Genomic DNA, 25,914 nt, shown 5'->3' on the forward strand with positions numbered 1-25,914 from the left:
TCCTAGAAGTAAGCTCAGCAAGTTGGCCGCTCTGGCCCCCCACCCCCTGCGTTGATACAAGGGCTTTCATTATTCCCAGTGTCAGGACAGAGCAGCATTCTGTGGCCAGGCTGGGCCACGCGTTCAGAGGGCATAATTATGCTCAAGGAGGGCAGAGGAGTCCCAAGGCACTTGGTGCTCCCAGGGAACTCTTGACTCTTTATTTATTTATCTGACCGAATATAACTGCGTCTTGGGTCACTGGGCCTTCAGCAGGGGCTGGTAACATAGAAATGTCCATGGGCATTTATTAATAGTTCCAAAACAATCCTGAGATCTCCAAATGCTAGCACGTGATTTACCAGCCTTGGTTATGAAATACTCTTGGGTACTGTGTGCCCTCAAGTGTAAGTTCAGATGAATCAGCTGAAGAAGAGAAACACTATGCCAAGGAACTACTAAAGGGGTAAAACCAGACTTCCTGCCACGGAGCATTAGGCCTGGGACTGGCACATGAAAGAAATCAGGAAAGCTGCAAATAAGTGGATTTACAAACTGGTTGGCACAACTGCCTTGTGGAAATGCAATAAAGGTGGCTGTAGCTCCAGAAAGGAACCAGCCTGGACCAGGAGACAGGATAAAGAATGGTGCCTCACAGGGCACCGGGACTACAGATCAGCTGAGCAAGATGGGAGTATGTGTGAGCATGCACTGGGACAGAAGGTGAGCAGAGGGGGAAAGAGCGGATGGAGGTCCTAACTATGGGGCCGCAGCAGCAGTGAGGCATCTCTTAGGATACAGGAGGGCAGCTGCTGGGTGAACATGTGGGCATGAAGACAGAGGTTGCTAGGCAGCGATGACGGAGTGTGAGAAGGCTGATAGCCTGCCCAGCAGTCACCCTCAGTAAAGGGTGCCTTTACTCCCTGCCTCCCCCAGCCAGGCCCCCTCCTCAGAGCATGGTGTCCACACCCGACTCTGCACATGACTCAGCATTCTGTAATAGGGCGTTTGGGGCCTCCTCCTCCACCAGCTAGGCTCCCCGGCCCTGACCCAGGGGTGCTGAGCAAATGCTGCCTGAATGAGGCCAAGAGGTGGTAGATTCCAGAAGGCTGGCCTGCTGGACCCCCGAGGCCAGACCAGAAGTCACTTTCTGTGCACTAAGAAGGTAAGGGAGGGGGCATGGTTTCTTTGCCACCAGAAGACGAAGGGGAAGTAAGCTGCCTTCCCTTCCCAACCAGGATACTAGTGGATTTGGCAAGGCAGGCCTGTGGACTGGTTTCAATTGACATGACAGGGCTAGGCTGAGAGCAGGAGGGCCATCTTTTGGTCCTAGTTTTGTTACTCCTGGATTAGGTGACCTTGGAGAAATTGCTTGTCCTTCTAAAATTAGGGAGTGGTTGACCTCTGGCTTCCAAATGTGGCTGATTATCAGAATCACCTGGGGAGCTTTACACACACACACACACACACACACACACACACACACACACACACACTTGAATCAGAAGCTCTGGGCAGGGCCTGGGAATTTATACATTGGTTAGGTTACATTTACATGATCACGGACACTTGAGAAACTCTGGAGGCACTTCTAGCATTTGAGGAATAGGATTTTATGAAACGTGCACACAGCTTTTAGAGAACCTTTTCCCTCCTACTTTTTCTTAGACGAGTCATGCACTTTTCTCTCTTCAGAGATGTGACAGAGTCCACTATAGTACTTGAGGATGGTTAGCAGATGACCACTTACCCTGTCGGGTAATACACAGCTCTGGGGCTGCCTGCCAAAAGGCTCAGTTACGAGGTGGAGGAGCCCAAAGCCACAGTGTGCGCGCTTGCAGGCCACCACCCTGAATGGGGATGTGGTATGGCCCTCAGGGCAGCACACTCAGTGCATCAGGCTGAACCAACCTCCTCCTAGGGTGACTCTGGCTCCAGGCAGTGATATCACACATCAGGTTCTGTGCCTTAGGCATGGGATGACTGGTGGTGGCATCTGAGCACCCCACTCTGGTTCAGCTGGCTACATTCCCATTGTCCTAAGAAAACAGCAGCTCCAGGTGGTGGGTGCATTGATCCCTCCCTGTGTGCCCTCCAGGTTAGGTCACACCGGATCCCCACAAATGTCCTCTGATGTGCTCTTATTGGTTCCATTTCACAGATTATAAAACAGGTTTGGAAACTGGAAACAGGATCTGCCTAAGATCACAGAGTAGGAGCCAGAATCTAAACAGGCATTCTGATCTTAAGGCTCTTTTCTTATGCTTTTCCACATTCCATTCCCTAGGGCATGTGAATGGAGCCTCCCCCATGCCCACCTTCTCTTAGAGAGGAGACAGAGGGAAGGGTCCTCTGCTGCCCGGGGTGTCTCCTTGGCTCACCTTGGCCAGCCTCGCTCGCTTGATGAGGTCGTTGAGTTTGCGCACAGCCGCTTTCTGGGGAAGGCTCTGGATGTCTCTGAAGAGGTCCTGGGCTTCTGCCTCGAAGAGGCGGCGGTTGTCAGTGTTCTGTAGGGGCTGTGCCCAAAAAGAGCCGATGTAGACGCGAAGCACCTCGGGTGTGTTGATGACTTTGCCTAGGGACCACATGAGGGCCCCGTAGACGCGCATCAGCTGTTGTGTGTCCACTTGGTCGGCCTTGTTCAGCACCACACGGATCTTGTCATCCTGGCCCCGGAAGGCCTTGATGGCCTCCGAGAACTCATCTGAGATGTCCAGTTTGTGAGCATCGAAGAGCAGGATGATCCTGTCGACGCGCTCCGCGAACCACTGCAGCACCTGGCAGAAGTCGTAGCCTAGGTGGAGAGAAGGGCACGTTAGTGTGGCTGGCTGCTTGAGGCTGGGGACTCGCTGGGTCCCTGGCAGCGGCCAAGGACAGAGTGCCACCTCCAGGGAGGCAGCCGAGGCTTCACAGCCTGAATATCACTGCAAAGGAGCCCCTCCGGGGCTGGACGCATTTAGGAGTTAACATGGAGGGTCCCAGGAGCCCTTCCCGGGGAAGAAACAGGGCCCGAGAAGGGCATCGCTCTGACTGGGCATCGCTCACTCCCAGACCTGTGATTTCATGCAGTCCTCATGAGCCCCTTACTTCACCTGGTATGGCTCTTGGGATTGACAGCAAATTGGATCAATAGCTCTGTAAAACCAAAGACCCCAGGTCAAAAGCTCTCCCTTCTGCAAGGGAGACAGAACATAAAGACTCCTAACTCTGGGAAACGAACTAGGGGTGATGGAAGGGGAGGAGGGTGGGGGGTGGGGGTGAATGGGTGACGGGCACTGAGGGGGGCACTTGACGGGATGAGCACTGGGTGTTATTCTGTATGTTGGCAAATTGAACACCAATAAAAAATAAAAGGCTTGCTATTCTGAAAGTAGCAGAGGTGCAGAGGGAAGAAAACCCAGGGGGCACTCAAGGTCCCACGGGGTGCCCAGTAAGCACAACAAAAGATGAATTATCTTCCCTTATCCTACGTATTTAAGAGTGTTAAAGGAGGCCAAAGGTTGGTCACAAAACTGTGACCAATATTTATCATTTGAGCTATTTATATCTTAAGTAAGTTGTAAATATTTTTTAAAAACCACGTCTCACAGCCATTGTGCGAGATGGTCTCTTGCCAGTTTCTTTTGTAAAATTTGCTAGGCCCACAACAAATTATTGAGCTTACTCTGGCCGCGCGCCAATATGCTCCGAATCATGCAGCTCCATAAACATTCTTTGCAGACCATGGTCAAGGCCTGTTTCGGGCACCCCCATTGGGGAGGCAGAGGCCCATGAAAAGCAGACAACAGAGTACCAGTCCCACAAGGCTTATTTTTAATCTCAGTCTGATGACCTATGGGCTCAGGGTAGGTACAGCCCAATTAGAGCTGAGATGGCACCTTTCCTGACCCCCTACTTTAGTTCTATCATCTCTTTTTATAGATTTTGAGAACTTCCAAACAGACATAAAGGTCTAGAAAATAATATGATGAATGCTGATATACCTATCACATAACTTTTTTTTTTTAAAGATTTTATTTATTTATTCATGAGAGACACACACACACAGAGAGAGAGAGAGAGAGAGAGAGAGAGAGGCAGAGACACAGGCAGAGGGAGAAGCAGGCTCCATGCAGGGAACCCAATGCAGGACTCGATCCCGGGTCTCCAGGATCAGGCCCTGGGCTGAAGGTGGCACTAAACCGCTGAGCCACCTGGGCTGCTCCCCCATCACATAACTTTAATAAGTTTTGATTCTTGGCGTTATTTGCCTCAGATACTTTAAGGAATTTAAGTGTTCTTTCTTTATATAACAAAATCTCATATATCAGTGAGGATGAATTAGATTTTCACTTGTCGACACCGGCAAATCTCCAAAAGACTAGGGAGTAAAAAATCAGTTTCAAAAGGATATGTACAAAAAAAAAAAAAAAAAAAAAAAAGATATGTACAAGCATGACAACGCTCACATAAAATGTTAAAAAACAAAGCAATACTCAAAAGCCAACAGATTATAGACTACAGCATAAATATTAACGCTAATTTTGGATATTGATGAACTCTGAAGGATCTAAGGTAGATGGGAAAACATCTAGGATGATCTATTTTCAAAAATAAAGGTAGTTGATGAACTAAACTTTCCATAAATTTGAAGAACAGGTGTAAGGGGAGTAGACGAAGAACAAAGGGATTTAGACAGTTTTAATAAGGAAACAAAACATTCCAAAATGCTACCCCCCCCGCCCCCGTGTGCTTGGGGACCAAGCACATTCCCCAGAGGAAAGCACTGCCCTGAACGTGGTGTTTATCATCATTACATTTGTAATGTATTTGTATTTGTATTTCCTGTTCATACTTTTCACTTCTCTCTTCTGTCTCATGATGGCGCTCCCTGATTCCTTAGGGACAAGGAGGGCAAAGGTAGTTGTCGGAATGTGGGCCAGAGTTTATTTTCATTGTGATCAGCAGTCAGGAAAACTGCTGACTAGAGGAAAACTAAAGACCTGTTGAATGGGGTCGTACAGCAGTACGTAAAGATTCAGCCTCAAGATTTCACTCTCAGCTTTGTCCTTGCAGGGCTAGAACAAACTGCCTCCCAAGGTGGTTCTGTTTCCAGCCTGACCTGGGTCAGTCAGATAGCCCCAGACACTGGGTAGCAGATCTCAGCAGATGAATGATGGCCTTGTGCCCTGGGAGCCAGGAAGATGTTTTAGAACTGACCACCAAAAGGATGTGTGTGTGGACACTGGAGGGGAAAGCAGTTGAATTTTGCTGAACACCTTTCCTATTGGGTGAGGGGTTCCATGTGGGCCATAGAAGCTGAAGGTGTAACAGGCAGTCCCTTACCCCACTCATTGTCAGGCTGGGTATGGACAGGTGATCTAGAACCAGAGAATCATCTCCTTCCACCAGAGTGGGGTGTTGAATCTTGAGGGAATGAAGGAAAGACACAGGGAAAATGAGAATTTCTTCATGGCAGAAGTGCTAAACTGAGAGTACAGTGGTGACGGCTTCCTAACCTAGTGTTTGAGACTAGCTTTCCAACCTATCCATTAATTCTGTGAATAACTTGATTTTCCGAAAATTTCCTTTTCTGCTTACATCAGAATCAGCTTCCTTGATTTGCTACCAGGAATCATGATTGGTAAATAATTTTCCCCACAATACTTTTATAAATAGTGCCAAAAGAAATTTGGCACCCCCATCGCTGTCACTACCCACATGTGTCAATTCAGTCACGGTGAAACGAATCTCTTTCTCCAAGGACCATCCAGGTTGAATGGTTGACCTTGACAGTACCTATATTTACACTTTCACTTAAATTTGGGTTCCTAATAGTTATTTTCAATGTCTTTTTAAAAGATGTCACTCCAATGCCTCATTGAAATAAAACATTGGTGGGAACAGAGCTTCTAGATGTAAGTTTACCGTAAGTGAGGCCATTACTCATCTCTGGAGGAATGGCCACATGGCCATATTTTCTTGTTTTAAAGTAACCAGGAAAACTTAAGGTTTAAGAAGTACAGGTAGATGGAACTTGTGTTCCATCTGTTTGTCACTGAGCAGGTGTAAAAGGATGATTTGTTACACCTTATGGAGTATAATCAAAGGAGATGAAATCACCAAGTGTCTCAAGAGAAGGCAAAGAATTACCATAGCTGGGATAGATTGATCTGGTCTTTTTTTATTTTTAAAATTTTTTGTACACAGTTGTTGTTATTAGTATTTTACCATTTTGACCATTTTTTAAAAGAGTTTATTTATTTTAGAGGGGGAGAGGAACAAAGGGAGGAATCTGGAGCAGATTGTCCACTGAGCATAGAGCCTGACATGGGGCTTGATCTCACAACTCTGAGATCAAGACCTGAGGCAAAATCAAAAGGTAGGCACTTAACTGACTGGACCCCCCAGACGCTCCCCATTTTCACCATTTTTCAAGGGTACAATTTATTGGCATTAAGCCCATTCACGTTGTTGTGTAATCACCACCATACATTCCAGAACTCTCCATCTTCCAAACTGAAACTAAGTACCCATTAAACATTAACTTCTCATTTCTCCCTGCCCCCTCCAACCCTGGCCACCACAATTCTATTTTGTCTTTATGAATTTGCCTACTCTAGGTACCTCATACATCTGGAATTGTAGGGTATTTATCTTTTTGTGACTGGCTTCTTTCATTTACCACAATGCTCTCAAGGTCCATCCATGTTGTAGAATTTGTCAGAATTTCCTTCCTTTTTAAGGCTGAATAGGTCTGCTCAATTCTTATATCTTCATGCTATAAGACAGGCACCAAGTACCTATCTACCGAAAAGTACCTATCTACTGAAAAGTTCCATCTGATTTTAAAGAAATTATTTAATTTAATGATGTTATTTAGTCTATCTGTTGAAGGAAAACTGACTGGTCCTGAGATTCAGATCACTGAATCTCAAAGTATGGTCTCGTATTAGACTCAGAAAAAGAAGGTGCACGCCAAAGTTTGGATTTGCAGACCTCTCCCTAGAAGCACAGAATCGGAATCTCTGAGGCTGGGCTTGGTCATCTGCATTTTTTTTTAAACCTCCCAGATAGTCGGGAATGCCTGGTAGTTTAAGGACCACTACTCTAGACTGAATACTCATAGGATGGCACAGATAGATCTATTTTACTACCGGTCTAAACGCATCTAAAATAGCTTCTTTTTATTCTAAAAAGTTACCAATAGATGCTTAGATGGCACATCATAGAACTGAGGAAACGTGGAATTTAAATCTGCTTATTTGAAGATGGAATTTTAAATTTATTAAAGTTTCCCCATCTTTGCTCATGCTGGATTTCAGCCTAGCCAAGTCCTGGCAAGCCCTTCCCCTTGGGCTTAGGACCCAGAAATTTGGCCTAAATTCTCATCATTCTTCAAAATACCTGAGCGGAACCTGATTCAGTTCCGTGTTACTTAACTTTCTTAAGCCCCAATTTTCTCATCTGTAAAATTGAGCCATTGAGCGATTACATGAGAAAATTCTCTTAACGTGCTCAATATAGTGTTGAAACTTAGTAAACTTCCAATAAATATAAACTTTTATTATTATTTGTCCCCCCAACCCCTGCTATACATGGATTTAAAAGCTCCTTCTTCTGACCACTTCCCACCCCCAGCCCTTTGCTTATACTTTACAGAGTGTATTATAATTTGATGGATAAATGGGTCTCTCTCATTGGATCATAACTTCTTTAACTGCAGGGACCATGTCTTCCTCATTCTTGCATAAGAGATGGACATAGATAATATATTCTTTTTTCAAGGCTTTAAAAAATTGAAATATAATTGACACAGAACATTGTATTAGTTTCAGGTATTCAAAGAGATCTATTCTTGAAAAAGTGCTTCCAATTAAAAAAACAAAACAAAACAAAAACAAAACCAACAAACCCTGAGTCAGAAGCAGTTTCTTCACAGGAAGCTAGTGGAAAGCAGTGGTCAGATTTTTTCCTTTTACTGTTGTCCACGTAGGATAAGATTTTTGAGGCTTACCTGCCTAACACATTCTTATCTTCCTTTAGGAAAGATCAAGGCTCCAACAAAGAATGGAGAAAGAACAAAGGAGACAATTGCAGTGAAGTGTATTGATGGTAGCATATATGAATTTCCTCATTCTAGAATTTCTAAGAGAACTCTATACACTTATACACATGGTATCCTACTATCATATCATTACTCATAAACTCAAAAATAATCTAGTGGTTTTGTTTCCTGAACTTGTGAGTACATTATCAGTTATTTAAGTTGGTGTAAGTTAGCACATTACTAATGATAGGAAACTTTATGATCAACTTGTAAAGAGGGCCACGCGTAATTCTGTTTTAACAGTAAGTATAAGGGTGATCAAAATTGGAAAATTAAATATAACAATAATAATGGTTAATGCTAATAATATGCTTACCAAGGCCTTGTTCTTATCAGTGTACACACATTAATTCATTTAATCTTCACAACAAGTCTGGGGTAGGTAGTATTATAGTTTCATTCAACATCACTGGTTTTGCAAATACATACTTCTATACTGTGTAAAGTTAATACAAATTATATACAATTAGAAACAAGGTGGTAACTGGGTAAGGTGTGGGTGTGGGTGTGTTAATTAGCTTAGTTGTAGGAATCATTTCACTGTATACGTACATTAAATCATGTCATAACACCTTCAATATACAGAATTTTTAAAAAGATTTTATTTATTTATTCATGAGAGACACAGAGAGAGAGGCAGAGACATAGGCAGAGAGAGAAGCAGGCTCAGGGAGCCCGACGTGGGACTTGATCCCAGGAGCCTGGTATTAGGATCTCAGCTAAAGGCAGACACTCAACCACTGAGCCACCCAGGCATCCCAATATACAGAATTTTTATTTGTCGATTATGCCTCAGGAAAAAAAAATAAAAAGTATATTTGGACTCAGGCTGCCTGCCTTGGGTCTAATCCTGGCTCCATCATTTATTAGTTTTGTGAGTTGGGGCAAATTACTTAACCTCTCTCTGCCTCATATCCTCATCTGTAAAATGGAGCTAATGATAGCATCCACATATCACATGGGGCTGTGGAGTTAACATATGAGAAACATTTGAGTCATCTTGACATCTAGAAAGTCTCTGAAATGTTATCTACTGGTTATTCAAAAAACTTTTGCAGGGGCACCTGGGTGGCTCAGTTAAGTGTTTGCTCTCAGCTCAGGTCATGATCTTGGGGTCCTGGGATCGAGCCCCACATCGGGCTCCCTGAGCAGAGAGCCTGCTTCTCCTTCTCCCCTTCCTTCCCCCGCTCAATCTTTCTTTCTTGCACTCTCTCTCAAATAAATAAAATCATTAACCCTGCCCCCCAAAAAAACCCCCAAAAAGCCATTGCAACTGCTGCATGGTGGGAGCACAATAAATGTTGAAGGATGCATGGCTGGGGCAAAGTATAGTCTGCAGCCATGGAGAAAACACAGTGAATAAGGGTAAAGGTGACAGTGATATGATGCTTGAGCCAATTGAAAGAATCAGTGCTCAGAAGATAGCTAACAGAAGATACAACTTAGTGGAGAACAGTCCATATTTTATAAATAGAGCTAGTGGGCCCTTGAAGGTCCAGAGGCCTTTCTTTTCTCCTTGTGAAACAGATGGAGTTCTGCCAGATGGTCTTAAAGGCCCAGGGTTGCTCCTAAAATAAAGCTATGATTCTTTTTTAAAAAAATATTTTATTTATTTGTTCATGAGAGACATAGAGAGAGGCAGAGACATAGGCAGAGGGAGAAGCAGGCTCCATGCAGGGAGCCTGACACAGGACTTGATCCCAGGACCCCGGGATCACAACCTGAGCCAAAGGCAGATGCTCAGCCACTGAGCCACCCAGGTGCCCCTAAAGCTATGATTCTAATTGCAGATACACTCTGGCTTATGCAAGTGCTGTGCAGTCATACTGGCCGGGATAATCAGGGCATCCACTGTACCCAGTAGGAGAGTAATGGATTTTCCCAAAGATTCTGGTACAGAGGGTGGTCAGGTCCCCATTAGCAAATAGAGTTCAGCCTCACTATGCTAAGGAGGTCTGTGACAGAACTACTTGAAGCGAAGTGAAAACAAGGGGCCCTGACACAGAATGGGCCCTCCGCTACTATTCTGTTTGGCCTATACAAGTGTCTTTACACTTGGAATTGTCTGTTTTTGGTCCAAACATGCTTTGTAATTCTTACAGATAGCCTCTTCCACCTGGTGCCCCCTTCTGAGTGGAAATACCACAACTCTGACTCGACCCAACTCTGCCTCTGAAAAGCCACTCCCAGGTCCCGGCCCCCGCACAGGTTTTATAGCTCCCCACAGAACTGTACCATCTGAGGTCACAGCGGTTCCCCCAGGGGGCCTTGAAGCCCCAGGGGAGGGGCCCTTTTTACCCCTACAGCACCAAGGCAGTGCTCACCAAGAGCGGGCCTCCATAAATACTTCCTGAAGGCCTGAGTGTTTTCTGTGGAAAACTGTGTTCACAATTCCCAGAACTGGCATTAAACAACCTTCTGGAACACCTGTCTCTGGAACTTAGAAGTACACTAAACATTTTGAAATTCAACAATACATTTCAAATACAAAAGTTAAAAAGGGATTCATTAATGATTACCAAATGCCTAGGATGTGCTTGGAATGGTTGCTGAGGGACATCTATAAAACAAAGGCTGCTGGCTTGATCCATACTAATCCCAAACTGGAAACAATCCAAATGTCCCTCAACAGGTGAATGGATAAACTGTACCAGTGGAATAGTGCTCAGCAAGAAAAGGAATGAGCTACTGACATGCGCAGCCACATGGGGCCATCTCAGAAATGCCACACTGAGTGATGAGAGAAGCCTGAGGCTAAATAGTATGCACTGTAGGATTCCATTTATACAAAATTCTAGAACAGGCAAAACCAAGCTACAGTGACCGGAGCAGGTCAGTGGTTGCTTCTGGCTGAGGGTGGGACTGGGCCTGACTGCAAAGTGGCATGGACAGAGGAGGAACTTCTCAGGGAGATGGAAAGTTTCTATTTCTTGATGGCGATGGTTACACTAAGGTGCACTGGTCAAAACTCACCAAACCGTACAATTAAAATGAGTGCATTATGTTATTATACTTCAATAAGATTGGCATTAAAAATAAAAAAAAATAAGAAAGAAGGAAAGAGAATGGACTCAAGGCTGCTTAACTTGTTTCAAGCTATGCATCTCCACAAACTGCTGGGTGGACCAAGAAGTTGAAATCTGCTCATCAACAGTACTATATGGCTCATCTGGCTGGGAACAGAGTTGAAGGGAGCTGAAGCAGGAGCCCTAGGCTTTAGTAAAAATCAGTCTTTTTTTTTTTTTTTTTTTTAAATCAGTCTTCATCAAAGAGGTTAATGTAAAATTTGGCTCATCCGCTGGAACTTTGACAGTGGTGTAATTTCGTAAGATTCATACCTTCTGGCTAAGGTGATAAGAGAGTCTCTCATGGTGATGGGTCAGGGATGAGGATGCTCTGAGTTTATGAGAATCCATTCCAGCTAGGCAGAATGTACCAGAGCCTAGGGCACTTACAAACCTATGTGTGTGTGTGTGTACACGCATGTGGGGGTAGTGCGTGCATGTATGTATTAATGAGTATTTATGGAAGGCATAGGAACCAGTATCGTGACAGACTTGCCCCATGGTGTTCAATGTATTTTTTAATTTTTTTTTAAAAAAGATTTTATTTATCTGATAGAGCATGAGCAGAAAAAAAGGCAGAGGGAGACGCAGACTCCCTGCTAAGCAGGGAACCCGATGTGGAACTGGATCCCACGACCCTGGATCATGGCCGGAGCTGAAGGCAATTAACCAACTGAGCCACCCAGGTGCCCTGTATTTTTAAAATTTATTCATTCTATTATAGACATTTCAATTCTATAAGACCTTTTTTTTAAAAAAAGATTATTTATTTATTTATTCAGGAGAGACAGAGAGAGAGAGAGGCAGAGACACAGGCGAGGGAGAAGCAGGCTCCAATGCAGGGAGCCTGATGCGGCCCTTGATCCTGTGTCTCCAGGATCACACCCTGGACTGAAGGCGGTGCTAAACCGCTGAGCCACCGGGGCTGCCCTCTATAAGACCTTCTAATGGAACTTTAATTATTCTAGAATAAAACTGGTTGTCATCAGCCCAATTGGTTAAAAATGTAGTTTCTATCTTCACAAAAGGACCCTCCCCGCCCAAGTTATATAGCATTGGCAGCTGAGAAAGAGAATTTGTCCTGTGGAAGATCCCAGCTTGGCATCCTGGCTCCACGTTCTGGGAACAAAGGGAGGGGGCAGGAAGGAAGGGGCGCCTTCTACCCAATCAGGAGCTTTCATCACAGCCTCCATGGAAGCTGTGGTCTCCATCCGAAGGGACCCACCAGGAAATGACATCTGAGATTAGAACAGTTGCCCCCTGGCTCGGGTAAATATAGGGTGGGGGCCTTGAGAAAACAAATTTGGCAGTCTGTTTTTAATAGAACAGAAAAAAATGCTTAAATTTCTTCCCAGAGCCAAGTTGCTAATTACATGAGTTTTAAACAAGGCATGTGTCAATAAAAGGATGCAAGATAATGGAGGACAGCCAGAACAGAGGCCAGGTCCTCCCTGTCCATGCCTCTGGCCCCATCTTTGGGGTAGGGGAAACCACTTGCCCAGTTGGACATGGCCCAGGACTCTGCTCAGACCTCCCATCTTTGGTGGGGCACTGGCCTGGCCTTTCTAGAGCTCGCAGCTCCTGTCCACACCAGGGCACTCATTACCCTACCACAGCTCTGACTGTGCTGTTTGTTGGGGTATCATCAGCCTTTCTCCGGGCATCATGTCCATCTTTGTGTCCCTCGAGGACCTAGTTGGCTGTCCAATGCAGAGTGTCCAGACAGGCACACAGAGTATGTGAGCAGTACCTCTTAACTGTACTTCTTGTCTCCAGGCTCTTTCCTCTCCAATCTTGCCCTCAAATGGTCCCCACCTCTTCTCAGGAGTTGGAGAGAACCTCTAGAATTCTGAGTGCCCTGATTACTTTTAGAATAATTGTTTATAAATTCTGTGACTAGCTCCCACCTTACCTCTTCAGCTTTTTCTCAAGGTCTCTTATTAAACCCTACTCCACCTCATAAACCATGCTGGGGCTCTTTGCCCCTCTTCAAAAGCATCCTGTAGTCTTGTGCCTCTGCACCTCTGCCCAGCCCAGAATGCCCTGCTCTCTCTTCATCTCCAACTACGCATCCCTCGGGGTCACCTCCCTCCAAGAGGCCTTCCCCCACCTGAGCAGAATAGACCTTCCCTCCTATTTACTCCTGAGAGGGAGAACTCTCAGGAGCCACAGCTCAGTCACTAAACTATAAGCAGCCTGAGAGCAGGGGGCAAATCTTAATCATACTTGGCCTCCAAAAGCCCATCACAAAAATTTGTACTATCTAAATCAGGCTCCCTGTGATGGATTATTCTTAGACCACCAACAATTTTTCTTTGGTAACACGTATACCTTCCAATGATATATTTTTTGGTGATTATAAGACAGAAACTCTGTGAGGGTAGAGACTCCATCTCTCATTCTGTTTACCACTGTATACCCAGTACTCGGTACCTACAATTGAGGATGTTCAATAAATTTGGGCTATTCCTCAAAAAATCAAAAATAGAACTAGCATATGATCCCAGCAATCCCACTTCTGGGGATTCAGAAGAATTAAATTCAAAAGAATTTAAATTAGTATTCCCATGTTTACTGCATCACCATTCACAATAGCGGAGATATGGAAACAACCTTAATGTTCTTTGGCAGACAAATGAGTAACAGAAATGTGGTTTAGGGCAGCCCGGGCAGCTCAGCGGTTTAGCGCCGCCTTCAGCCCAGGGCATGATCCTGGAGACCCGGGATCGAGTCCCACGGTGGGCTCCCCGTAGGGAGCCTCCTTCTCCCTCTGCCTATGTCTCTACCTCTCTCTCTGTGTCTCTCATGAACAAAATAACATCTTTTTTAAAAATTTAAGAGGATAGACTGCATTTTAAGTGTTTTTACTATAATACATATACATATGTATTGCATATGTACATACATAAGTAAAATCTAAAACAATAAAATAAATTTGATTAATTAAGTGAATTGACTTGAACAAGAAGTATAACTGATTTTTAGCAAGTTAGAGGGCAAGGCTTCAATAGTGCTGTGAGTTTCTAAAAAAAAAAGAGCTGTTACTAATAATAGGAAGTACAAATAATCTCAAAATAAACATCAAATATCTGGGATTACTCAGGTATTAAATATACATTTTCAAAAATAGTCACTTCAGTTAACAATAACAGCCACTTCAGTTAAACATGTGCAAGGAGTCCTTGTATTGTTTCCAGGTGGAGTTTACTTTGCAGCTGGAAAAGGTTGTTTCTGAAAATATGACTGGGGTTGGGTGTGGAATGATTGCTCAAAATAAATGATGGCAGCAAATATTTACTAAGCTCTCTCAACATTCCTGCACTTTTAATCAACATAATCTCCTGTAATCGTCACAATAACCCCAGGAAGTACTGTGGGATGCCTGGGTGGCTCAGCAGTTGAGCATCTGCCTTTGGTTCAGGGCGTGATCCCGGAGTCCTGGGATGGAGTCCCACATTGGGCTTCCTACATGGAGCCTGCTTCTCCCTCTGCTTGTGTCTCTGCCTCTCTCTGTGTCTCTCATGAATAAATAAATAAAATCTTAAAAAAAAAAAAAAAAGAAACAGGTATTATTATCATCCCAATTTTACGGGTGAGGCTATAGAGACTCAGAGAGGTTAAATAACTTACCCAAGGTCACACAGCTATTTCCTAGGAGAGCCAGGATTCAATCATCCCAGAGCCCGTGCTTTTATCCACTGCACGGCACCAAATGTATACCAGGGTGGTAGCATTAGAGGTGATTTTTGTTTTCTTCTTTTTGATCTTTTTAAAAGTAGTTTTATAAGTGTTCTACAATAAACATACTATTTTTGTAATAAAAAATAAGCATATTGTAAAAATTATTGGTCCACATGTGACTGGGCTAACAATATTACTGAGCAAGGCTTTCCTTTTCTTCTATAATGGTGTTTAGCTAGGGTCTAGATTTCTAGCATTTTCTAGCCTATCACCATCTTAAGAAACCATGAGGGTGAAGTAGTGTCTTTGCAACTACACGTAACCTCTGGGGGAAGAGTCAGCCCTTGATCAGCTATACTTGCCAGACCAACAGGTACAAGCTGGTATGGAGATGAGTCACAGACACTTTGCTCCTGCTGCCCTCTCTACTTCGTCTCGCCCCAAGCTGATCAGAGCCATAGGTAGGGTGGGTGGGGGTAGCAGTTGGGGGGGGGGGGCATGGGTCCAGGCTCCTGGTGGGTGTGGGGAGGCACTGACACTAAACCCTGTCCTGGAGATGGAATAAGACTACCAGAGAAGAAAAGTGGCCTCCATGTAGGCACACACTATGGACGTTCAGTGTGTGTCTGCCTCGAAGTGTTCAGTTGCTAGTGGCCACCTCTTAGAGTATAATTGCCTACAAGAAAATTCCCATGATTACAGAGTTCCCTGTCTCACTGTGCCTGGCCTGAAGGGGGTTCAGTCACTGAACATACCATAGTTGAAATAAAACCAAGGACTGAATCTGTCCTTGGATGGGCTTGGTGTTGTTTATCTTCTGTTTCCTCTCCCAACTCCTTCTTCCTTTGGAATTTAGTCCAAACTCTGTGAACGAATTTATCGTTGCCTGTTTCCTCCTAAAATAAACAAGCTAACCCCACAGCCTGTCTCTCTTCCCTCTGGGGATGCTGTAAAGATAACGATGGGGCAGATGGGGGCCATGTGACCCCAAAGGCCCCTTACATCACTGGATCACACCGTACAGCACATAGGTGGGGAACAGAGAAAGGCTCCACTTGAATATTCAGCCTGATGAACACCGTGGCCTCTGGTCACGTGACTATGTCAAAGGGGAAATTGGGTTTCATATCTCATTTTCCAACTCAGACTAAAAATTAGGTTAAGAAGCAGGTCCATTTAAAGAGCATTGACCCTAGCTAAAGCACCCCTGTGTGCTCCTTGCTGGAGAGAAAGATTGGTGGGAATTTACCAAGAAATTCCCACAGGTTCTGGAGCCTGGTTCAGCCATTTTGCTTTGCTGGGCCTCAGTTTCCAAATAAATCAGATGGGTTAGATGATCAGTAAGAATTTTTTTTAACAGATTTTAAATTAACTATAGTAGATATCAGATGGCTACAATACCAGCATAATAACATAAAACCGGGGATGCCCAAGTAGCTCAATGGTTGAGCATCTGCCTTTGGCTGAGGTTGTGATCCCAGGATCCTGGGATCAAGTTCTGCATTGGGCTCCCCACAGGAAGACTGCTTCTCCCTCTGCCTATGTCTCTGCCTCCCTATGTCTCTCATGAATAAATAAATAAATCTTAAAAAAAATAAATAAATAAAATAAATAAATAAATAAATCAGGTGGTTATAGGAATACCCAATGACTAAATCTAAGGGGGAAAAACGATCAAGTAACAAGTCTCATTTTACTCTATTTGTTCCATTGGACTCCTGTACTATGGTGCATAGCGCTGATTTGAAGGTCCTTGCATGTTTCTACAAGGGTCTCTAGTTGCCCTGAAGTTTAATTTGTCACCCAACTGCCAGTAAGTCTATGCTGGAAGAAATTACCCAAGGAAAAGTCTCAGAATTTGAGCATTCAAGAATGCTTAAGAGATCATCAGACCCAAACTTCTAATAATAGAAGTAAGCAAATCCAGAAATCAAGTGTCATGCCTATGGAGATAGCCCATTTCTTGTTTTCGAGTGGGTGTTGTGTATCTCAGGCAAGAAAGTCTCTCACAATACATCTATAAATCAGACAGTTTGTACTTGTATTGGATTTTCTTGAGGCAAAAGGCCAATGAGACACAGTCTCCACCCAAGTGTGATGAGGCTAAATGTTTACAATCAAGGCTTCTACCTTGACAATACATTCTGTCATTCTGTGGTTCAGAAGGGCAAAAAGACAATATTTCTTCAAGCTACACTTTTCTAAAGAGAAATGTTAAAACAAGATGACAACTTTGGAATCAACAAACAGCTTGCCAGCAACTTCTGGCCTGCCCTGCCCTATTGCTCCTTTTAAACAATCCCAGCATTGCGTGAGTGTTCTGTGAGCATTTGGACAACAGCCAGTCATGAAGACCAGTGCCAGCCACTAAGTTATCAGCTAATCTGCTCTTAAAGCCAAACTATTACCCAGAGATAGTTACTTCTGGGTTTATATCACAGATGGAGAGGTAGATCAAGTCAATGGGGACCATGTGAATCCACACTGGGTTCCTTATTTAAAAAATGACTCACTTATTTAATTAAATAAAAGTTCACATAGTACCAACAGCATTTCAAAATGGTCAAATAACTCCAGAGAGGAAATACTTTGAAATACTGGTAAATATGCAAAGGTGCTCAATCACACTAATAATAAAAATGAAAATTTGAATTTGAATGAGATGCCATTCACCTATCAAAGATAAGGTGAAGATAAAGGGGAAAAAAATCAGTAATGCTCCTGGTTGGGGAGGATGTGTGCAAACAGGCACTACTCTATTGTTGGTGAGAATGTAAGTAGGAACATCTTCTAGAAAAGGCATTTTCGCATCAGTTAACTCAGTAAAAAGACCACAGTTCCTTTTGACTCAGTAATTTCACTACTAGGACTGCATCTTTTTTTTTTTTTTTTAACTGACATGCAATATTATATTAGTTTCAGGTGTACAACACAGTGATTTGACAATTCTATCCATTACTCAATGCTCACCACACTAAGTGCACTTATCATACAATGTTATTACAATATTATTGACTATATTCTCTATGCTGTACTTTTTACTTCTGTGAATTATTCATTTTATAACTGGAAGTTTGTACCTCTCACTTCCCTTTGTCAGTTTCCCCCATTCTCCACCCACCTCCCCTCTGGCAAACAGACCCTCAGTCTGTTTCATTTTTTGTTTCTCTCTTCATTTGTTTTGTATCTTAGAGTTCCGTTTGCACCCTAGTGTGCAAATTGTACGTGTTTGCACTGTGTACAAAACTACCTTCTGGGCAGCCCCGGTGGCGCAGCAGTTTAGCGCCGCCTTCAGCCCGGGGCATGATCCTGGAGACCCAGGATCGAGTCCCACGTCGGGCTCCCTGCGTGGAGCCTGCTTCTCCCTCTGCCTGTGTCTCTGCCTCTCTCTCTAGCTGTGTCTCTATGAATAAATAAATAAAATCTTAAAAAAAAAAAAAAACTACCTTCTGTAGCACAGTCTGGAACAGCAAATCATCAAAAGGATACTGGCTGTTAATTTGGGTGGACCTGTATGATGGAATGCTCTAAGGTCCTGACACGGACTCACTCCAAGATTTATTGCTAAGTGGAAAACTCTGGATGCAGGGAAGTGTGTGGGACCCTCCTGCTCTGGGAGACACTGCCGACAGGGTTTCCTCTGGGGGAGGAACTGGGTGTGCAGCTGGGATACTCTTCACCATCTTTCTGTAACTTCAATTTTTCATCTCAAGTATGTACACACACTTGTGCAAAATGGTGGTAGGACGGAAGTAGACTTTGGAAAGATGAAATGCTAAATAATGGTCTGGGTTGTGCTTTACTCTGTGATTTGGATTCAAACAGGAGGTGATTTTGAGAATGAGACTAAAAGAAACCAGGCGACGTGGAGGTTTCTAAAGGAAACTGCGTCACGGCACATGTGAGAAATATCCCCAGATACCAGAAAGAAGATAATGGCAACAAGAAGTGGAAGAGTGACAAGAGCTGGGGCCTCAGCCACAAGAGAACACCTCCTCTGGGTCATTGTCTTTAGCAGGTTCCCCCAGCTTCCTTCCTGGGCTGCATTCTCCCATCATTCCTGGCACAGGTCTATTGTCAAGCCCACATATTTCCTTTATCCTCCTCTCTCCTTTTTTTTGGTTCCTGGAAGAGCCAGGTTCTTTTTGGTCTAGGTCCCAGGACTTGCCACCATCTGCTCTCCCTGGGGAATGCTGGAGACCTTAGCCGAGCTGACCCTGCAATCCTGAGCCACCTATTCTGGGATCATCCAATTCCATGAAGTGAACGAAGTTAAACCACCATGAGTCCCTGCCAAATGGTTAATACCTGTTACGTCATTTCATCTTCAAACAACCCTGGGAGGGAGAATTTATCCTATATCTTTATAAAACTGTGAACTGAGGCTCCCACAGTAGGTGGGAGGGGAGTGCTGGGATTTGAACTCATGTCAGCCTCCTCCAGGACTCACAGTGAGCTTGCCTGCATCTCACCACCTCCCTCTCTGCTTCCATGGAAAGCAAAGATGCCCTGAAAATGCTGCTATTTTCAGCACGTATCCACATCTACTGGCTCGAGATGCCTAGCCATGCAGCGCTGGTACACGAGACCTGACTTCTGGCCACACTTTGGATCCTCTCACTCTATGCATGCTTCATTACTGACGTCTGTGGAGCACTTAGGCATTTACACCAATCACTCAGATCCTCACAAGATCTAACTCTCTGAGGAAAGCACTTTTCTTCCCATTTTATAGAGGAGGAGACTGAGGCTCACAGACGCGGAGTAAGGTGGGTGGCCCAGGTCACCCAGTTGGTAAGCAGAAGCACTCGAGAAATGGAAAAAATGCTGCAGGTCAGTGTTGCTCGGCACTATCCTGCTCCACCTCCACCTAGAATCCTGCATTTTCAATCTATCCGTCCCACTCTCCAGTCTGGGGGTCCAGTGCACAGTGACGGGGATGGAGGTTATATAACAAGAATGTCCTCATTATAGCAGTGAACTTATTAAACATCTGAAATGTAAATGAGAAATATTTTAAAAATCCCTTCTTTCAGGACCCTTGGGTGGCTAACAGTTGAGTGTCTGCCTTCGGCTCAGGGCGTGATCCTGGAGTCCTGGGATCGAGTCCCACATTGGGCTCCCTGCATGGAGCCTGCTTCTCCCTCTGCCTATGTCTCTGCCCCCTCTCTGAGTGTGTCTCTCAAGAATAAATAAATAAAATCTTAAAAAAATAAAATGTTGGGGGTGTTCTGACATGGGCTGAAGGCCCAGGCAGAGGACAGCAGCGTCAGGCCAGTACTCCCTGTCAGACACTCTCGAGCTAACACAACCGCAGTTACTGGGTCACCCGGGGACCACTATGGTAACTACCGTTACCTCTCCTTCCTTTCAAAGCCCTCGCCTGGGAGGATGTTGGTTAGTCACAGAGCCCAGCCCAGTGCCAGGCTGCTCCTGCCCCATTCAAAGACCGCCCCCCCCGCCCCCTTACATCTTCCGTCCTGGCCTCCAAGAGGGCAGCATTCACGCTGGCAGAACAGAGATATGGGGCACACCATTTTGGTAGGTTTCCCAATTTGTAATCATCTCTTCTTTCACTTGGCTTTGGGGATGGCAGGGTGCACAGGAAAGGGCAGGCTCAGGAAGCAGACTCAGCACCACCCCAGATTCCTCCAGGTGGGGGACCAGTGCGCTGCAGCACCCTGGACTGGCTGCTTTCTGGGCCCTACCTCACACCTCCCATGTTATTTGTGCTGAGGCCAGGAAGTAGCCTGTTTTAACAAGTTCCCTGCTGGGGGTCTGCCTGCTGGAGAATCACAGCAGTAGGGCTTCATGGCCTCATTCAGAGACTCATCAACTCCAGGGCAGAAGGAGGGCGGAGAGAGGGTGACCTGAGAACAGGTCCCCCAGAAGAAGACATGACAGCGACAACCAGGGAAGAGAAAACCAACCAAACAAACCCACAGAAGCGGCGTGGCAGACCCAGGGCTCGTTCTGTTACTGTTCAGTACAAGAACCCTTGGATGCTCAACAGCAATAATTCTGGATAATCAAGAGAATGTTGAAAAAGAATCCTTCAGTGGCTTTCTATTCCTCTCCGAATAAAACCCATGTGCTTCCCTAAGGCCAACAGCTCCCCCCAGCAAACTCTCCCGATCCTCACTGCTCACCACTTCCCAGCTACTCACCAGCTGGACCTGCCAGTTCTTAACTACCCTTAGCCTTTGTCTACAACGTCCTTCCCCCAATGCCCTGCCAGGCTAGTCCTTTTATTCTTTAGGTCTTAACTTAAATGTTACCTCCTCAGAGACACCTCCTCTGACGCCCTATCTATAGTAGGACTGCCCCTGCTGTGGGACTCAGCAAGGCAAGTCTTGGTTTCAACTTGCATTTGTTTTGTATTTCTGCTCATCCATCCTCCTCCTCAGTGTATACTCCAGTAAAGTGTGACAGAGTCTATCTCATTTTGTTAAAAGTAAAGAAGTACCTAATACCTGACACAAGAAATGGACCAGGAGGAACCTAGCAGAGTTTGGTGCATGGCAGATATTCTATAAAAGAAAACTTCTCCTTTCTGCTACCTTTTGAATGAGAATGCAGGGCACTGTATACGGTCTTTCCCAAAGGCAACCATCAACAATTGCTGAAGGTAAAAAACCCAGGAAGTTTGGTGGTGAAGGCAGAGAGCGTCAATTACATGGAAACCTGGCCTAGCTGGTACCTCTTGCCCAGTGCTGCCGTGTGTGTGTGTGTGTGTGTGTGTGTGTGTGTGTGTGTGTGAGTGACAGTGAGAGAAAGTGAGAGAGAGACAAAGAGAGATTTTCCTGGTTTGTGTCCTTGTCCCTTGGTGGTTAACAGCATATACTCTGGAACCAGGCTGTGTAGTTTGAATCCCACTCAGCTACTTACTAGCTGCTTTGGTTATCAGTCACTTTAAAACTTAGTGGCTTAAATAATTACTTACTATTTTCTCTGGTCCAAGGATTGACTGGGGTCAGGTGGGTAGTTCTCAACTAGGAATATCATGAGGTGACAATCAGATGGTAGTTGGGGCTGGAACCATCTGAGAGCTCAGTGGAGCTGATTGTCCTTGATGCTTCTTCACTCACACCTCAGTTAGTCTAAAGGTTGCCTGTGCCTCCTGGCTTCTTCATGTGACCAGCCTGGGCTTCCCTCACTGTATGTTGGTCTCCAGGTAGTTGGACTTTTTAGGTGTCAGTTGGCTGGCTGCCCATAGATCCAGCTGGTACTTTCAGGACTTCTTCTGACTGAGACTTGGCAAGTCATGAAGCATGACTCTTACTGAATTCTACTCATCAAATAGTGAATCAGAAGGCCACCTGAGATTCCAGGGGAAGAGACTGCACCAGGGTATAAATATTGGGAGGCACTGTACATGGTGGTGGGAGTAGGAGGCATCTTTTGAGATTATCTACCATACTTCTATAGGACTGTGAGCAAGTTACTTAACCTCTTATGCCTCAGTCTTCTTTCCTATGAAATGTAGTTATAGTTCCTACCTCATAGAGCTCCTGTGAGAAGCAAATGAGTTAAAAATATATGGAAAGCAACTCACAATGCACTGTGTTAAGTATTAGCTATTATTATTATTACTTACTCAAGAGTAAGGAGCAAAATTTTTCTCTGACTAATCTCTGTATCCCAATGTCTATGAAATGTTTGATGATCATGAGGTGTTCCATAGAGGACAGCAAGATAAGTGATATTCTCTCTACCAAAAAAAATTGTTTTTCATTTAAAAGTCTAGGTAGGTTTAAAGTCTGAGTAGAAGCAGTTATTCCTCATGATCAAGTATGCATTTAAAATATGGACAAAAACTAAAAATAACTGCCAGGGCTTGGCGAATACCATTCTGAGTCATGGCGATGACGGGCTCACATCAGGGACAGAAGCCACACTTGTGGTGTGGAATTTCCTGTGTCAGTGGCGGAAAAGGAGCCATGAATGCGTCTGTCAGCAAACTTCCCCAAAACAAAAAGGAACCAGGATTTCCTGTTGGAGGCCCAAGAAGTGAGTGGTATCCAGGACCTCACACTCCAACTGGTCTTAACACTGCCAGAAAACAGGATCTGCCGACAAATCATCGGTACTCAGCCCCAGTCCCTGGGGATAGACACTTCTATTGCTGCCAAATTCAAACAAAGCTCCGAAACAAGCATTGAGCTCAAGTCTAAATATAAAAGTGGCTTCGGGATCTGAGCCTCAAGACATACATTCTGTTCTACAGAATTCTCTACCATGTCATCCTTTGCCTTGCACTCCTCAGTATTCCATGCAGCCCTAAGGACAAAACCCAGTCTCCTGTCACAAGTGCCCACCTATCACATGTCCATGTTCCAGCCATACGCACAATGTACATTCTTTCAAAGGGCCCCAGCTCACACATCTTGAACATACCCTTTCTGATGCCTCTTCCAGGCAATACTAAAGGCAGCCATGGTTATCTTTCCCTTGACTACACACCACTCAGGTGCTGTGGTAAGAGCTTCATACCATCATCTTACTGTATTCTCACCCTATCTGATAAGGTCTTGAGTTTGCTGGCTAATGAACTCACTCATTTACCTGGAAGCCCTGATCAAGAAGTGTTGCTTCATAAGGTTAGACATATAGATCAACGAAATAGAATTGAGGATACAGAAATAAACCTTCACTTTTATAGCCATCTGATTTTCAGTGAGGGTGCCAAGAGAATTCAGTGGAGGAAAATACAGTCTTTTTCAACAAATGGTACTGGGTCAACCAGACATATACATGCAAAAGAATCAAGGTGCACTCTCAACCTCACACCATATACAAAAATTAACTTAAAATGCAACAATGACCTAAATGTAAGTACTAGGACTCTCAGAAAAAAATATAGGATTAAATTTTCATGAGCTTGGGTTAGGTGAAGTGACAAAAATTAAAATTGATAAATTAGCTTTCAGTAAAATGAAAAATGTCTGTGCTTCAGATGATACCATAAAGACAATGAAAAGACAACCCAGGACATGAGATAAAATATTTGCAAAGCATATATCTGACTAGTATAGAGGTACATAGAGAATGTTAAAACTTAACAATAGAAGGACAAATAATCCAATTAAAAATAGGCAAAGCATCTATATATACATTTCTTCAAAGAAGATATACAAATGGCTAACAAAGCACACGAGAGGATGCTCAACATCATTAACCATCAGAGAAATGCAAATTGAAACCACAATGAAATACCACTTCATACCTACTGGGATGGTTTTAATCAAAATGACAGTGTTGATGAGGATGTAGAGAAATTGGAATGCTTGTACTCTGCTGGTGGGAATGTAAAATGATGCAGCCACTTCGGAAAACTGAGTTCCTCAAAACACTGAGTTACCACAGGACCCAGAAATTCTACTCCTAGGTAAATACCCAAGAGAACTGACAATGTATATTTTTGCAAGAACTTGTACATGAATGATCACAGCATCATTATTCAAAATGGCCAAAACAGTGGAAAGCCAAATGTCCATCAATTGGTGAATTAATAAAATGTCACACAGCCATACAACGGAATGCTATTCAATCATAAAAAGGAATGAAGTACTGATACCTATTGTAACATGGATAAACCTTGAACACATTATGCTAAGTGAAAAAAGCCAGATAAAAAGGCCATGTATTCCATTTATATGAAATGTCCAGAATAGGCAAATCCATAGAGACAGGAAGTAGATTAGTGGTTGGTCTGGGGTTGGGGAAAAACTGATAGTGATTGCTAATAAGTGTAAACTTTCTTTTCAGGATGATGAAAATGTTCTAAAATTAGTTGTGGTGATGGTTGCATGATTTTGTAAATATATAAAGAACCTACTAAATTGTTGAGAGACAGAGGGAGAGAATGCAAATCCCTCCCAAAAAAAGGAGGGGAAAGAAGAACCTCTTCTCTTAGTAGCTTCATTGATCACCTACCTCCCACTTCCCACTGGGGGCTGGTGGTCCCCTGCTCATTATACTTCTTGATCAGAACTCCTCTATAACACACAGGATAGACCTGGCTTGTTTGCAGGTCTATCCGCTCCAACTGAGTATGAGCGCCCTGGCCAAGGCCTGTGTCTAGCTCATTTTTAATGCTGGCATCCAGGAAAGTGCTTACCGTTCAGTGGATAAGCAACATACATGTGTGTTGAATAGTCTCTAGCATGCCTCTAACATTATGCATCACTTTTTTATACCATCACCTCTAAAATAAAAGAATACCAAAAAGATCATACTCATACGCACATGCACACAATGTCTGTTTCTTTTAAGATTCTTTTCATCAGGGATGCCTGGGTGGCTCAGCAGTTGAGTGTCTGCCTTTGACTCAGGGTGTGATCCCAGAGTCCCGGGATCGAGTCCCACATCAGGCTCCCTGCATGGAGCCTGTTGCTCCCTCTGCCTGTGTCTCTACCTCTCTCTCTGTCTCTCATGAATAAATAAAATATTTAAAAAAATAAAAATAGAATATACAGCCCCTGAGCAACAAACTACATCGCAGATAACTTGACTAAAATTTCTCCTACTCTATGAGACAGAAGACTTTAAGAAGCCAGAAACCAATATAAAGGCTGATTAAACTCGGCCTTTGAGGGGCACCTGGGTGGCTCAGTAGTTGATCATCTGCCTTCGGATCAGGTTGTGATCCTGGGATCGAGCCCCACATGGGGCTCCTCACAAGAAGCCTGCTTCTCCCTCTGCCTATGTCTCTATGTCTCTCATGAATAAATAAAATCTTAAAAAAAAAAACAACCAAAAACTCAGCCTTTGAGAACCTTTTGGCCTTCAACAATAACAACGATGATACAATGAGATGATGAAAATAGTAAGAAGAGCTAACATATATTGAGCACTTACTGTGTGTTAGGCAGGGCATCGTTTTCTGCTTTCAATGTATTAATTCAGTTACAACAACATGAACTCATGAGGTACTACTATTTCCCTCCTTTTACAGACTCACAGCTTCCCTGAAGCCATGCAAGCAGCACACGGGTAAGCTGAACCCAGGGAATCCAAAGTTATTGCCCATGCTTCTCGCTATACTACATTCAGGATTTCCATCCCTTGACTGGACCGAGGAAAGCAATTTGTTTGATT

General features: G+C 44.1%; 1 protein-coding gene and 1 long non-coding RNA gene across 6 annotated transcripts in view; one reads left to right on the top strand and one right to left on the bottom strand.

The window, feature by feature from the left end:
- Positions 1–25,914, bottom strand: part of EHD4 (EH domain containing 4) — an 81,290-nt gene that overhangs the window by 17,291 nt on the left and 38,085 nt on the right. Inside the window, exon 4 of the mRNA XM_025473100.3 lies at positions 2,361–2,773. Within this exon, the coding sequence (XP_025328885.1) occupies positions 2,361–2,773 (413 nt within the window). The remainder of the gene's footprint in view (positions 1–2,360; positions 2,774–25,914) is intronic.
- LOC118352878 (uncharacterized) overlaps positions 39–25,914 on the top strand; it is a 32,105-nt gene continuing 6,229 nt past the window's right edge. Inside the window, exons 1-2 of one of the 5 annotated variants that reach the window (XR_007407243.1) lie at positions 39–702; positions 2,267–25,809. This is a non-coding gene — a long non-coding RNA (uncharacterized LOC118352878). The other 4 variants (XR_007407244.1, XR_007407241.1, XR_004810774.2 and 1 more) reach the window with 4 other exon arrangements.

This window comes from Canis lupus, chromosome 30, assembly GCF_003254725.2.
Source record: "Canis lupus dingo isolate Sandy chromosome 30, ASM325472v2, whole genome shotgun sequence".
NCBI lineage: Eukaryota > Metazoa > Chordata > Mammalia > Carnivora > Canidae > Canis > Canis lupus.